This window comes from Heterocephalus glaber, unplaced genomic scaffold, assembly GCF_053883595.1.
Source record: "Heterocephalus glaber isolate CG9 unplaced genomic scaffold, H.glaber_assembly_v1.0 deba00001813, whole genome shotgun sequence".
Classification (NCBI taxonomy): Eukaryota; Metazoa; Chordata; class Mammalia; order Rodentia; family Bathyergidae; genus Heterocephalus; species Heterocephalus glaber.
The window spans coordinates 3,179,574-3,196,313 of NW_028258484.1; the positions used below are offsets into that span (position 1 = coordinate 3,179,574).

General features: G+C 34.3%; 1 protein-coding gene across 2 annotated transcripts in view; it reads right to left on the minus strand.

Annotated features, from left to right (window-relative positions):
- The window catches only part of Nsf (N-ethylmaleimide sensitive factor, vesicle fusing ATPase), a 154,174-nt gene that overhangs the window by 50,852 nt on the left and 86,582 nt on the right, over positions 1-16,740 (minus strand). For both annotated transcript variants that reach the window (XM_004868669.2, NM_001310283.1), the window contains exons 10-13: positions 13,549-13,714; positions 12,687-12,761; positions 12,277-12,464; positions 2,480-2,575 (exon numbers count right to left, since the gene is read on the minus strand). In XM_004868669.2, coding sequence (XP_004868726.1) covers positions 2,480-2,575; positions 12,277-12,464; positions 12,687-12,761; positions 13,549-13,714 — 525 coding nt within the window. The remainder of the gene's footprint in view (positions 1-2,479; positions 2,576-12,276; positions 12,465-12,686; positions 12,762-13,548; positions 13,715-16,740) is intronic.

Below are 16,740 nucleotides of genomic sequence, written 5' to 3' on the forward strand. Positions count from 1 at the left end.
ACTTGGGAAGGTGAGGCAGGAAGATTGCCATGAGTTCGAGGTCAGCCTGTAGTACAAAGTGAGACCCTGTCTCAAAAAACCCCCCAAAAACCAAAAACGAAAAAAAAAAAAGATGCCTGAACATAAAAGAGTGACTCTCCAAGACAATAAATAAATATATTTGTCTTCCTTATATATCTCATGATTTTTCTTTTATCCTATAGACTCTTGGAACAAATAAAAGTAAATTTTTAGGTCTTACTTCCCATGGCCAAATTATTTGCCATTAAAAAAATACTGTAATAGGCTGGGCTCTAACATTTTTGGTAATTACTACAAATGATAACAGCAAAAGATTAAACCATGTTCACTGCTCAGTAACTTTTTAAAGTTATTATATTTAAAAGTATTAACAGTCATAAAAGGTAGGGCTAAAACAAATTGACTTTTGTCTTTAAAGGAGATATTTGCAACAAATAATTAGTGAAACTATATAACAAATGTCCAATAAGCATAAGAAAAGATTCTCAGTATCAGTAATCATTAGGAAAATATAAATCAAAACTACAATGAGATTTCACTTCATACTCATCAGGACAGCTACTATCAAAAAACAAAGACAAAAAACAGTGTTGACAAAGGCATAGAGAAACTAGAACCCATGTGCATTACTGGGAAAATATGAAATGGGATAGCCACTCTGGTGGTTCCTCAAACATGAAAACTAGAAATCCGTATGATCTAGCAATTCCACTTCTGGGTATATACCCAAAAAAGCAGATAACTGAGTCTTGAGGAGATATTTGTACAGTCGTGTTCACAGCAGCATTTACAACAGCTAAGATGTGGAAGCAATCCAAGTGTCCACTGATGGACAAATGGATAAGAAAAATGTGGTATATACATACAATGGAACATTATTCAGTGTTTAAAAACAAGGAAACTGTATATGCTGCAATGTGCACAAAACTTCAGAACCTTATGCTGAATGAAATATGTCAGTCCCCAAAGGGCAAATATTGTTTGATTTCACTTATATAAGCTGCTTGGAGTAGTTGAAATTCTAGAAACAGGAGACACAGGGTTGCCAGAGGCTGGGAAGGAGGGGAAAGTAGGATTTGCTCTTTAATGGATCTAGAATTTCAGTTGTACAAAATGAAAGAACTGTGAGACAGATAGTGGTAAAGGTTACATGACATAATGAATGTGTTTATATCACCAACCTGTAAACGTAAAATGGTTAAGATGGTATATTTTGTTACGTGTATTTAACATAACCAAAAGGCGAGAAAATAAGACATAAAGAACTGATGCAAATAAAATAAAAATAAAAAACAATGTAACAAAAAATAATAAATTATGAACAGCATTTCAAAGAGTTAAATAGAATATACATATAAAGAACTACTTAATTTCAAAGTAATATGTAAATGAATCTGATGGAATTTATGTTCAACTGAATGACAGAATCAAGTCAGTTGAAAACAAGTATTGGAGAAGATGTAGATCAAGAGTATCTTTTTTAGATTTTTGGAGGTAGTGCTAATTGGTTCAACCTCTTAGAAAACAATTTAAAATTATTTTTTAAAGTTAGATGTTCATATAACCACAACCCTATAATTTTATTCCTAAATATATATAAGAGAAACTTATTAAAGAATACTTGCAACAGCACTTGTTTGTAATAAAAAATTGGTAATATTCCAAATGCTCATTGACAGAAAATGGATAAACTGGTGATCAGACAATACTAGTCAGTAACGAATATGGTGTTTAGCTGTAGGGGATTGCATTATTATTATTGTTTAATTAATTAATTAATTAATTTTTTGCAGTACTAGGGTTTGAACCCAGGATCTCATTACTAAATCACATCTCTGTTCCTTTTTTTGTTTTTTATTGTGAGATAGTGTCTTGCTCTTGCTAAGTTGTCTAGGTTGAGCTCAAACTTGTAATCCTCCTGATTCAGCCTCCCAGAGTACTAGGATTACAGGTGTGTGCCCCCATATCCAGCCAGCTATGAATGATTCTTGGTAATTAAAATATTTAATGAGATAGCAATTCCCAGAAAGTTACAAACTCTGTATATTTTATTATTATTTTTTTCTGGTACCAGGGATTGAACTCAGGACCTTGCACTTGCCAGGCAGGTGCAGTGACACTGAGCTACATCCCCAGCCCCTTCATATTTTATTTTACACATATAATCATATAAGCTAACAAAACTGTGTCAGAAATTAAAGAATAAGATTAATCAAATTTTGTGTACCTGAGGTCTGTTTAAAAACTATTTGGGGCCGGGGATTTAGCTCAGTGGTTTCGCCACCTGCTGCGCAAGCGCAAGGACCCAAGTTCAATCCCTGGTACCAAAAAAAAAAAAAAAAAAAAGAAAAAAAGAAAACTATTTAAGAACCATCTGTAATACTGAGTAAAATGGCACTTATTTTTCTTCTAAACTATAATTATCATCACTCATACATCATTCAACATGGATACTTACTGGTTTGATATCATTCTCCAGCGAAGCGAGGAAGTCTCCTCTTGTTACTTGCAGGCTCTCTGCCTTCTCCATGTCCACTTCCACTTTAGTACTGGCCTAAGTAGAATTGAACACAAAATGTAAAGACTTTCAAGATCTGGGAATATTTTTAACATAAGAACCTAATACCTGAAAATTAAAAAGCACATTGTCACAAATAAAAAACTCAGTATTTGCAAACTGCACATATTAAAAGGGATTAATGCCCAGAATATTTAGAGAACGCTTAAAATTCAACACACAAAACCAAAAACTTAAATAGAAATTTCTACAAAAAAATACAAATGATCAAAACACACAAAAAGATGCCTGACATCATTAACCATTAAAGAAATGCAAATCAAAATGATGAGATTTCACCTCATATTCATCAGTATGTCTATCTCTAAAAAAAGAACAAGAACAGAAAATAATAAGTGTTGACAGGGACATAGAGAAAATGAAATATATGTACTAGTGGGAAAATACAAAATGGGATAGCTATTCTGGAAAACAGTGGCTCCTCAAAAAATGAAAACTAGAATACCATATGATGTAGCAATTCCACTTCTGGGTGTATACCCAAAAGAAAAAAAAAATGGGTCTTGAAGAGATATTTGTTCAGCTGTGTTCACAGCAGCATTATTCACAATAGCTTAAATATGGAAGCAACCTAAGCGCCCACTGATGGATCAATGGATAAGCCAAATGTATATACATACAATGGAATATTATTCAGTCTTTAAAAAGAAGGGAACTCTGGTATATCCATCTGGAACATGGATGAACCTTGAGAACCTTATGCTAAATGAAATAAGCTAATCACAAAAAGATAAATATTGTATGATTCTACTTACATAAGATACTTATAGTAGTTAAAATCATAGAATCAAACTAGAATGATGGTTGCCAGGGACTGGGGTGGGGAGTGGAGAATGGAGAATTATTGTTGGGCATAGTTTCAGTTTTATAAGATAAAATAGTTCTACAGGTGGATGGTGGTGATGATTTCACAAAATTATGGACATATTTAATGGCATTGAATTGCATATTTAGAAATGGTTAAGATTATAAATTTTATGTTGTGAGCCAGGTGTGGTGTTGCATGCCTGTTATCCCAGCACCTGGGAGGCTGAGGCAGGAGGATTGCCTAGAGTTTGAAGCTAGCCTGGGCTACATAGAGAGCTCTGAATTACAGAGTGAAATCCTGTCTCAAAAAATAATTAATTTTATGGTGTGTATTCTAACACAAAAATGGAAACAAACAAAAGCATGTCAAATTCACATATATACATTGTCTGAACAATTCCACATCCAGGAATTTATTCCATAAATATACTCACAAATATGTACGAAGTTATAGGCACCAAAGAATATCTACTACAGTAGTTTCTAAGAACAGAACTGAAAGTATATTGAACGTCTATTGAGAGGGGATGGGTTCAGTATATACAACACATCTATCCAAAGAAACATTTATTGCCTTTAAAAAAAAAAGCACAGCCAGGTGTGTGCTTGTACTCCTAGCTACTTAAGAGGCTGAGACATGAGGATCATTTGAGTCTAGGAGTTCAAGAACAGCCTGGGTAACATAGTGAGACTTTAAAGATATACATGTTCAGGCTCCTCAGGATTCCAACATAATATGTCCAGTGAAAGGTCTAGAGATTTATAGTATTAGAAAATGTCACAGAGGGCCGGGGATTTAGCTCAGTGGTTCCGGCACCTGCCTCACAAGTGCAAGATTCCAAGTTTGATCCCTGGTACCAAAAAGGAAAAAAAAAAAAAAAGAAAAAGAAAAGACAATGTCACAGAATGATTCTGATACTATACCAGGTTTAAAAACCATTACACTATGAGACCAAGACTCTGAAACGGTGTGCTTGAGAACCTAGGTGCCAGCTCCGAATAGTCTGCTTACTGCACCTGGAGCTAACAGACATCTGGAGAAGCATCAAGCCCTTTATCAGCACTTGGAGCTGCCTGGACCCGATGAGTGATTAAGATACATATTTTTTAATGTGACTGGGCTCACTACCAATAGCACAAAGCAAGATTCTAATTTTTAAACTGGCATCATGGCTTTTTAAAAAAGACATCTTCAAAAAAAGCTGACTATAAAACAAAAATATGTTAAGAAAATATCAAACTTTCCATCAATTATTATAAAATGTGAGTCATGTTCCTTGAGAAAAAGAGTAGTGAGACAAATAAAATGACAGGCATAAAAAAGAAGGCAGCCTTGAGGGATAACAAGAACAATGTCAGAAAACTGGACTAAGATGGCAAACAGGACACTTGTATTTATTTCTTTTATTTCTCCAAACCCCAAGAAATAACAGAAGTGAAAGGGAAAGGTTAAAAATCATGGAGGGAGGGGCCGGGGATTTAGCTCAGTGGTTTCGCCACCTGCTGCGCAAGCGCCAGGACCCGAGTTCAATCCCCAGTACCAAAAAAAAAAAAAAAAAATCATGGAAGGAGGTTAAGGATGTGACTCAGCAGTAGAGTGCTTGCTTAGCACGTGCAAGGCCTTGGTTCAATTCCTAGCACTGCAAAAAGATAAAAAAAAGGCATGGAAGATATATTCAGATGTCTTAACATTGATATAATAGGAACCACAGAAGCAGAGAACAGAAAGACTAACAGAGAAGAAACAAACAAAAAAATTCCATAGCTCAAGAAAGATATATGTCTGTATAGTTTCAAAAGTTCAACGTATGCTGATCAGAGTAAGTGGAAATAAACAAAAAACAAAAAACACAGATCTGTCAAGACAAACTGCTGTGATTTTATAAGTACCGAAGATGAAGAGTCTTTTAAGAACCTCTCTGAGAGACAAAAGTATGTTGTCTATAAAGAAGCAGAATAAGACTAATACCATATCTTCACTGGCAATACTAAAAGCTAGAAGACAGTGAAACCTCATCTTCAATAATACAAGTAGATATCTATCCTAGAAAATGACTCCCTTACATATGTATATAAGGAAGCACAGACAAGGGTTTTCACAACAGTATTATTTTAACAGTTATAACTGGAAGTAATCTATATGTTAAGCAAATTCTTCATTCATTTATCCTATTTACTGTGTGCCCTAGAAATTAAAGACAATAACACTAAATAAAACATAAGTTTCTCGCCCTCATGGATTCTGCATTTTAAATTTTGTGGTAATATTCTAGAATACTGCACATTTGTCCAAAATAACAAAGGAGATTTACACGTATTGACATGGAAAGCTAAGACATTTTGGCAAGTAAAAAAGGTGTCCAACCTGCAGCCCATGAGTTGGAATTGCCTGTCTTGCCTGGGGTGCACTGCGTGAAGAGGAATTATCTTGGGACACGTGTAAAATATATAATAGTTAATTTAGGTACGAAACAACTTTTGTTAATTTTTAGTTTTTAAATTATAACACTGGTGTGTCCAACCCGCAGGATGTAGAATGGACATGCCTGGTTGTAGTACAAATCCATTAATGTCCACTAAAAAAATTACATATATATATGAATGTAAAGATGAAGAAAACAAACTATAAAGGTATATCCCAAATGTTGGCTCTGGAGAGGGAAAGAAAGACAAGGGGTATTACAGATAAGTCTTTCCCATTTTTCCCTACATATTCTAGTGTCATTGAATTTTAAGTACATGCTAGACAAATACTCTATCACTTAGCTATATCCTCAGCCATCCTAGACTCTTTTACAAATAGAATGGATTTGTGTATAACCTCTGTGATACGCTGTTTTGTACTACTGCAATGCCCAAGACAAGGTAACTTTCTAAATAAAGGTTCATTTAGCTCCCAGTTTGGGAGGGTGAAAGTCCAAATGACATGATGTAGGCTCTGGCAAGGGGGAGGAAGAACTCACAGTGCTAAACAGGAAGCCTGAGTGAGACTGGGTGAGACCAGGCTCAGGCTTTCATAAGAACCCTGCCACGAGGTACATCAATCCCTTCCAAGGGCAGTGCCCTAATGACCTAAAGACCTCAAACTATGCCCTGCCTCAAAGATTTCACAGCACCTCCCAATATTGCTATCCTGGGGACCAAGCTCTGAACACATGAACTTTGAGGAGATAAGCCATACAGATACTACATTAATTTCCATATTTTTTTTTTTTTGGTACCGGGGATTGAACTCGGGTCCTTGCACTTTTTCCATACTTTTAAAGAGAAGGTAACAACATTAAAGTAGACAAATCTACTTAAATGCAACAATTGGCATTTAGAGTATTACTAGGGCTTTCATTGCCCATATATTAAGTATTTGATAATATTAATCACATTTATTTGGAATTCCTAAGTTTTAAAAAAGGTAAAGTGTTAAAAAAAGGGAAAAGTGTTACAGGAAACAGGCACCTCCGTGAAAGAATTTTGATATTCATACTATATAAATCTCTATTAGTTTTTTCTTCTCTTATTTGGTTGGTGCTGGGGATTGAGCCCAGGGCCTTGCATATGCTAGTAACTCACTCTACCACTGAGTTATATTCTCAGCCCTATGTTCTTTACAGTTTATAAAGTATGTCCATACACATCATGTCATTTCATCATATCATATTATTTCGTATTTGTATAAACCTAGTGGTTTTCATAAGTCATTAAAAGGGCAGATAGAAGATATCCTTCTTAAGTACTGTTATGGTTTTAACTCTGATTAAAACTTCTCATTACACCTAAAAGGAGTCTATAACGTGCAAACTCTAATGCAAGGGTGAAGAAGCAAGGTCTAACAGAATCATATTAAAATCCCAATGAAGCTACCAGCCTTACTTTTAACATGACATTTTGTATTTTTATTTGCTCTTACAGTAAAATTGAATTCAAATGATAGAAAAATACAGCAATCTTAAAGAAAAATCTTGTTTTTCAGGGTTTGCCAAAAAAAAAAATTTTAGCACTGAAGCTGGTGTGAAACTTGTCCTTTCACTACTAAGATTTACTCTATGAATTAAAAGTCAATCAGTCTGGTACAGAAAAATAAATACCACATATTCTTACTTATCTGAAAGCTAAAAAAGCTCATCTCATAGAAATAGACAGTAGAATAGTGGTTATCAGAAACTAAAGGGCAGGGAGGGAATTAAGAGGGAGACTAATGGGATAGGAACACATTAGATAGCAGGAATAATTTCTAGTGTTCTGTAGTACAGCAGAGGAGCTATGGTTGATGAGAATTCATTGTGTATTTCAGAATAGCCCATAGTGAGGATTTTGAATGTTCTCAAATAGAGAAATGATAAATACTTGAGGTGATGGATATGCCATTTGTCCAGATCCAATCATTACGCTTACATATATCTATTGAAATATTACATTGTACCCTATCAATATGTACAATTACTATGTGACAATTAAAACTTTAAAAAATTTTTTAAATGGCTGGTGGAAGAGTTCGTTTAGAACAAGTTGTTTTCAGGACTCTAGGAACTTCAAAAGTTACCTATTTATAAGTAATATTTCAATGGTAAATTATTCCTACTTCTTCATTAAAATAAATTTTCTAGAAATTCCTCAGTCAACTTTTACTGTTTTATCAAAATTGGTAAAATCTTATTTTAAAAAATGAACAATTCTGAATTTTTACTCATTTAGAAAATTTTTCTCATTTGTTTGAATTAGTAAGATATTTTCTGTATTTTATTTATAACAATCAATATAGAAGAGGCAGCATCTTTCAGCTTATATCCACAGAAACTCATAAACTTGTATTTCAACACTAGCAAATATCAAGTGGTCACCCTTAAATTTCATAACCTTTTAATTCTGACCTTTCAAAGTTCTTATCTTTCCTCTCTTAAATTAAAGGTATAATGACCTTAATCAAAAAGTCTACAGGAAAGAAATAATTTTATTGAAATTCAGCAAATATAACTCAGAGTTTTAATTCAGTAGTAAAGTGCCTGCGCGCGTGCATGTGTGTGTGTGTGTGTGTGTCTCCAATTTATTCTTAAAACAGACTGGAGAAGAAACTTAGGTTATAGACTTTCTTTACCTGAAGCAAAAATTTCTTTAGAGATAAAAATAACCAAATATCACATGAATTTTATTTAACTCAAAACATGGGTTCAAGTACAAATGACATAAACATCAGGTGTTTATGGCTGGATTTTCTAGTTGTTTCAGAAAATCTGAAAAAAAAAAAAAGTTTAACAAAGACTTGTTTAATCACCTGACTAAATCTTTGTTTAGGTCTATATTTTTTGAAAAGGAAGCAAAGTAACACATAATACATTTTTATACTATGAAGAAAGTATATCATAACAAACAACTGAATGATGTGGTTGTTTGAAAGTTCTAATCAACTTATCAATCACTACAAGTAAAGCTATGAACATCTACAGCTTTGGGAAAACTATCTACTAACTACTGTCTTTTGTTCCACTGAACTGTCATCCTGTTGGGAAGATAATGTTTAGAAACCCTTTGACAATGCAGACTTTAAAAAATGCAGATAAATACATATTAGTTCCCAGCACAAAAGGGAAGGAAAGGAGGAGGAATATTAAGTACATGACAAAAGTGAGGGAAATAATGACAACCATTTGCATTACTTATCTGTAAATCTGAAGAATAGTATATTCTATACAGTGTAAGCTAAATCTTACAATTAGAAAAATTATAATTGCAAATAATCAATAAAAATCAGAAACCCAGATACTGAAAAAAGATGTACGTGATATTCTCTCAAATTAGCCAATAATAACAAAAATAACTAGTATTTATATAGTTTATAAGGTACTTCCATGTACAGTATTTGGTTTCATTCTCACTAAAACCTGGTAAAATAGGTAGAATATCTCCTTGACAGGTCAGAAACAAAGGCCAAAGAATTGTAATGCATAATCACACTTCTTGACTATGCAATCTTTCCACCATTCCTCTTTCCTCATATGTAGATAAATCAATGTATTCTTAAAGAAACCACATTTCTCAGTGATACAATGGCTCAGAGTGACATCTTCAGAGAGGTTTATTGTGGTAAAAATGACAAATGACTAAAAGAAAAATCATGTGGCCAATCCATACAAAAATCAGATAATCAGTAAACTGTTATTGTGTAGTGTATCAGGACACACTTACAGGGCCTGAGATGAAGAGTCAGTATGGAGCAATTTCCACATCATTTACATAATTCTTATAGAAGTCACCATCACTTCTTACTAAGATATTTCCACAGCAAGGAAAAAGAATGAAAAATATGCCCTACATAGATCTATTCTATAGAAGACCCAATACTATATTCCCACACTACCCAAACCATTGACAAAAATGAGCTAAAACAAAATCACTTCTATTATGTAGGGGAATTATGACTTAGGGATAGAGTTTTGATTCAGAATACATATACAGATTTATTCATTTAAAAATATTTACTGAACATCTACTATGTGCTCAGTATTTAGGTTTTTGGAGTTCTGTGGGAGATTCAGAGATGCATAAGATACAGACTTAAAGTTTAGAATAGGGAAAGCAAAGTTTTTGTAAAGAGCCAGATGGTAAGTATTCTAGGCTTTTTAGGTGACATTTTCTGTTGCAAATACTCAATTCTGCCATTAGAGCATGAAAGCAGTCACAGACAAGAGACAAATAAATGGTGTGCTTGTGTTTCAAAGTAACTTTATTCATAAAAACTGGTGGTTGATTGGACTCAGCAAATGGGCCACAGTTTAATTCCTGATCTAGAACCACTCACAAGATACAACCAAAAAACTAAACAGCATCATCTAACTCTTCAGACTTTTATTATTTCCTGCCTGATCTGTTATATAAGTTCTTCTTTTATGTGCTGCAAACTCCACTTCTCTAAATATTCCATTTAACACAGTTGGCAGAGTGATTTCATGTTTTAACACTATGTTACTACTATTTGTAAAACACTTCAATGGCTTAGCACTACTCACAGAAAAAGTCCACATTTCTAAGTAGAATATAACAGGCTCTTTGCGTTTCATCCCCTGCTTTAGTATTCCTTACTTATTCTCAACAATGTCTCTCTTGAGCACTCCTCCCCTAACTTCCATGCAGAAACAATCCTAAATTATTCAACATATCATGACATTTTGCATCTGTTCCTTTGCATTTGTTCTTTTCTCTACCCACCAAGAGACATTCATATCTATCTACAAAATTCGTTTGTAACATTTTTCTCACCCCACAAATTGTCCACACCTAATACCTTTTCGCTTTCTTACCTTGCATATACTTTCTTTTTTTTTTTTTTTGGTACCAGGAATCGAACTTGGGTCCTTGCACTTGCACAGCAGGTGGCAAAACCACTGAGCTAAATCCCTGGCCCATGAATATACTATTACTGCACATGGAGGATTTGACTATGAGTTGCTCAGTGGTAGGCAATTTATTTCTTTCAGCTGTAACATTAACTCCTAGCACAGTATATGGCATATTGTAGTTACTGGATAAATCTATTTTGAACCAAAGTTAATGGGTGATACCATAAATGATAATTACTATTTCAGAAAGAGAATCAGAAAAGATTAGAGGAAAGGGTAGAATATGAGTCAAGTAATGAAAAGACAGATGAAAGTAGAGGGTAAAGATCTTAAATGAAGCAAGAGAGTCAAGAGGAAAGAGTATGAAAAATAAATCAATGTCTGATAATTTTAGTTTGGCTGACATGTATGGAGAATAATTAGGAAAGCATCTGGAAAAACTAGAGGACATTAAAGACTGTACACAATATGGGGAGTCATGAAGGAACTCAAAGGGGAAGGTTAAGGTTAAAAAGAAGGAGGGTGGTGGTAGTGAGAACTGAAAAATACTATGCCAAGATAGAATTGAGAGTATTGGCAAACAACCTAATGTAGGTGCAGCAATCGAAGATAATCCTCAAGTTTAAAGCTTGGTAAACTGTAATACACAGGGAAATAGAAGCAGGAAGAAAAGTAGTTTAAAGAAGGACTATGAAGGTTGTTTTTTGAATACTAAATTTGAGGCTGAGAAAATATCCAGGTGGGGGTGTTTAGTACAAATCTGAACGTAGGAGACAGATACTCTCAAGAGATGAGATCTAAATCTAAGAGTCATCTATTCACACATGGTAAAATAAAAAGTGAAGAAAAGAGGAGTTAGGCAAGAATCAAGAGCACTTCATCAAAATAAAACTATCATTGGGATGGGGATTTAGCTCAGTGGTTCTGCCGCCTGCCTCACAAGTCCAAGGACCCCAGTTCGGTCCCTGGTTACCCTCCCCAAAATAAAGAAAGAAAGAAAGAAAGAAAGTATCATGGTACGTATTTCTACCATAGTGCCTATAACATTACCATGTAATTTTCAAACATGTCTCTTTTGCCATTCTGAATTTCTTGAAGGAAGAGGTCATAATTTATTATCTTTGTGTCTCCAGCCTAAGGCCTCAAAAATACCAAATATTCAGTATATTTACTGAATGAAGCAGCCCTTGTAATTCTAGTAGATAGACTATCCAACTTCCAACACATTACAACTTAATATACAGCAAAGATTTAAAATTTTTTTTCAAAATCTGTGCTTCACATGTCTGTGTCAGATGCTGGCAACCTAAGATAGGTGAGTTGGCGGTTATCACTGGGCAGATGCTACCACTGCCTTTCTTCCTGCTATTCTGTAGATTTAACAGTGTACAAGTGATTCTTAACTATTTTTACCATCTCACTGCTCTATCAAGTGTCAGCATTAATCTAGCAATCTGCATGCTTGAAAAGAAAGAGAAAGAATGCCAGCTTGGTATTTAGAGGACAGCAAATGCCTAATTGATTTAAATTGCTTTTCCTGACCTTTATATGTCTGTTCATAGCAGTGGACTGTGCTGCTCGCACCAGACCCTCCAGTTCAGCACCACTGAAATTCTTGGTTTCCACAGCCAGTTCTTTAATGTCTACGTCAGTAGAGAGTAACTGATGATCTCTCATCCTTGCTGTGTGGATGTGAAGGATCTGTAGTCGACCTTTTTCATCTGGCAAGCCTGATAAAAACAGATCAGACATTTTCCCAGTTTCCAGAACTCATCAGAGATTATAATCTCTCTAGGTATTCAAACACGTAAACAACTGGTTCTCATGATGTAACTTTTCTAACAAATATTAAGTTATGTGACATTGCTCCTGTCAATGAACTCTGCTACATGCATTTACATATGTATAAGTACACACAGACACACACATCCATCAGTAACAGATCTGCTTACCTATCTCCATTTTAACTTCCAGTCTTCCAGGTCGAAGGAGAGCCTCATCTATCAGATCTGGTCTATTGGTCATTCCTGAATGCAAATGTTAAAACAATAAACAAATGATCAGAGCTTAAAGAATAAGATAAAATGTCCCCTTAGTATACACAAAAAGAGTAATTTCTCTAACAAGCTGAGAGGATGTTTTATAACAGTCAAATACAAAAACAACTTATTCTCAAATTTAAAAGCAGCATTTTGTTCTCGATCTGTTCTACTGAAATTACCAGGAGACTTTGCTTTACTATTTCACTATCATAAATAAGGCAAAAAATGTAAATGTAATAAAAAATTTGAATAATTAAGAAGAAAATGTAAGGTTCAGAGAGGGTAAATATATCCCTGTGAAAGGGATAGAGGGGCAATGTGAACATGATCTCTCTGACTTCAAAGTCCCTTCCCTTTTTCATAGGCCAGGGGTTTTCAATCTTCCTAAAACAGTATTTTTTTTCCTCCTCAAAAACCATCTTAAGAAGTTCAGTATATAAAAGTCAAAAGAAGCAGTTGTAATAGTAATATAGGGTCTGAAGCTCACTTCCTGATCCCCTCTGAAGAGTTGGGGAGGCCTACTGTAATGTAGGGTGAAAAATCACTGCATCCCATTGTGCTGTCTTTTTCATCTGTGAGTGAGCCATGAGCATAAACTGAAGCCACTAAAACTCACCTTTTATTTTACCTATAAAGTTTTGAATTAAATGAGTCAAATTCTTCAGTGTCAAGTGATTCTGATTTGGAGACACTGGCAAAATAACAACCTTCACAAATCTTAATGTGTTTCATGTTTTGGAAGACTAGAACTTTATAAACAAAGTAAACACACCAATGACAAGGATGTTGTTTAGTTGCTCCACCCCATCAATTTTGGACAACAACTGATTGACGACAGTGTCATGAACTCCAGTGCTACCAGCCATGCTCCCTCTCTGTTTGCAGATGGCATCAATTTCATCAAAGATGATGATGTGCAAACCACTGTTAGCACCAAGCTATTAAGGGAAGAAATTATGATAAAGGTCACAATTTGAAAGTATTATTAAACAAACTAATCAAAAAGGCAAAATAAAGCTTTCAACAGGTTAATTTTGCTGCATTTTGACAATAAATATAGTGGCATAATTTAATGATGGTTATTGCTCTCTCCAAGGTGTTGAAATCACATTTTCAAAACTCTGCCAACTGAAAACACATTCCAGAACCTCACATTTAATAGTCATAAAACAAAAATATATTATATACTGATACATAGTGCACATGTATATATATCAAATAAATAAATGTGAATTTAGACGTCTTATCTCATTATTTGAGAGAACACATATTTGCATTCACTGTCATTAAGAGGCGTCTTCCTCTCATTTTTCCTGAGTTTTGGTGAAGAGAATATCCCAGAAACAGTAGGTTTAATGTTTGTTTTGTCATATTATATTACAAAAGATCAGTTCCCCTAGAGGGTGGCTAGTAATTGGGCAAATGAGTAAGGAAACTGAACATGATTCACATTCACTTATATGACATGAAAACAAAAGACTTCTCCCTAAGAGTAAAGTAAGAACAGAGACATAGTTTATAAGAACATGATAACGTGGGTGCTCTTTCACCTACATAGTGACTTTTATTTAGTACTGGAAATATAGTCATCATGAGTCCTCTGTACTAGCTATTCTGAAATATACAATTAATTGGTGGGAACCATAGTTCATCTTCCTCCAACCCTCATCCCCTTTCTGGTATTAAGGATCAACCCTAGGGGTACTCTACCACTAAACTAATCCCTAACCCTTTTTATTTTGAGACAAGGTCTCACTGAGTTGCCCAGGGTGGCCTCAAACTTAAGACCCTCTTGCGTCAGTATCCCAAGTAGCTGGAATTACAAGCATGGACCACCATATCTAGCTTCTTTCTTTCTTTCTTTCCTTTTTCTTTTTTTTTGGTACTGGGATCGAGCTCGAGTCCTTGCGCTTTCGAGGCAGGCAGTGGAACCACTGAGCTAAATCCCCAGCCCAGCTTTTTTCTTTTTAACACAAAAAGGAACATTAGGGATTTTTTTTTTCTTGGTACCAGCGATCAAACTTGGGACCTTGCGCTTGCAACGCAGGCGGCGGAACCAATGAGCTAAATTCCCGGCCCCATTAGGGATTTTTTTAAAAGGTGAGAATGAACATAATCTAAAAATAACTATATAAATAATATAAATTAAACGATGAACATAATCAAATAGAGGATTAAATATGGTTAGAATTTATTAACTCTTTGGTAAAAATATAAATTTTAAAAGAAGATTGTTAATTTTTAAACTTTATTATAAAAACAGTAATGTTAACTGAGCAAAAGTTGTGAAATAGGGCCGGGGATTTAGCTTAGTGGTTCCAGTGCGTGCCTTGCAAGCGAAAGGTCCCGAGTTCGATCTCTGGTACCAAAAAACAAATAAAAAAATCCCCCCAAAAACAACAGCAAAAAAAGTTGTGAAATAAATAGAAATAAAGTTTAAAAACAGCCAAATTAGGGCCAGGGATTTAGCTCTGTGGTTGCGCCACCTGCCTTGCAAGTGTAAGGTCCCAAGTTCGATCCCTGGTACCAAGAAAAAAAAAAAAAAAGTCAAATTATATCACCTAAAGATAAATGGTGTTAATATCCTACAGATCTCTACATTTCAAATTTATTTTAATTAAAAATCTAAGAACCAACTGTATAGTATTTATATTCTTTTGAACATCAACTGTTCTTTGAAAATAACTTTAAATTGTCATTTTTGTTTAATTGCAAAATATATATTATAGAAAATCTGGAAAAGAATAAAAAAATATAAAGAGGTAGTAATCTTCCAAAATTCAATTAGCCAAAAAGGTGCTATGTAATACTTTGTATCCTGCTTTTTATTCCAATCTAGTTATTATCTTAAAATCCTTTCCCATAACTGTATGACTTTAAACAGCTCTGTAATATTTCATCACGATTGGTTTCACAGTTTCATTCCCCAACCCCACATTAATTCCTGTTGTTTTCATTATTGCTAAGTTTTTGGCATTATATATGCTGCTAAAATGAACATTTTAATACTTAAACCTTGAAAAATATATATAATTAATTCCTAAAGCCAACTGTTAGGTTAAAAGGTATATAAAGTATTTTAAGGACCTTGAAATGGAGTTTGATTCCTGGTACCAAAAAATTAAGAATAAATATTTTTCCAGGAAGGTTTTTTTTTTTGGTACAGGGATCGAACTTGGGTCCTTGCACTTGCGCAGCAGGAGGCGAAACCACTGAGCTAAATCGCCAGCCCTCCAGAAAGGTTTTATCAATTTATAATCCCAACACATACATGACAGTGTCTCACTGAAGAGGTTGGCACTTTTTGTAAATTACCTTTTTAACCCATTGTTAATTTTTCTCTTATTATTCGATACATCTTCACATTTTCCTGTTGGAATTTTTATCATTGATTCTTTTTTTAAAAAAGGTGATTATTGGGCTGGGGATTTAGCTCAGTGGTTCTGGCGCCTGCCTTGCAAGCACAAGGTCCCAAATTTGATCTCTGGTACCCAAAAAAAAAAAAGGCGATTATTTATTAAGGATATTATTATTATTATTATTATTATTATTTTTTGGTACCAGGGATCGAACTTGGGGCCTTGTGCTTGTGCAGCAGGCGGCAAAACCACTGAGCTAAATCCCCGGCCCTATTAAGGATATTATTAAACTTATTGTAAATATCTTCTCCCAGTTTTCCATTTGTCTTAATGCTAGCTACAACATTTTTTGATAAGTAGAAGGTGTGGGGTTTTTTGGTTTTTACTATTTCAACAGCCAAGATTATCAGTTTTAGTATTTATTTTTATGACATTTTGTTATTTTTATCCTTAAAAATCCTTCCTCATTATAGACACAGATGGTTACCTATGTTTTCTTTTTCTTAAAATTTTTACTTCACAGGGCCAGGGATATAGCTCAGCAGCACTACACCTGCCCATACCAAAAATAAATAAATAAATAAATAAATAAATAAATAGTTTTA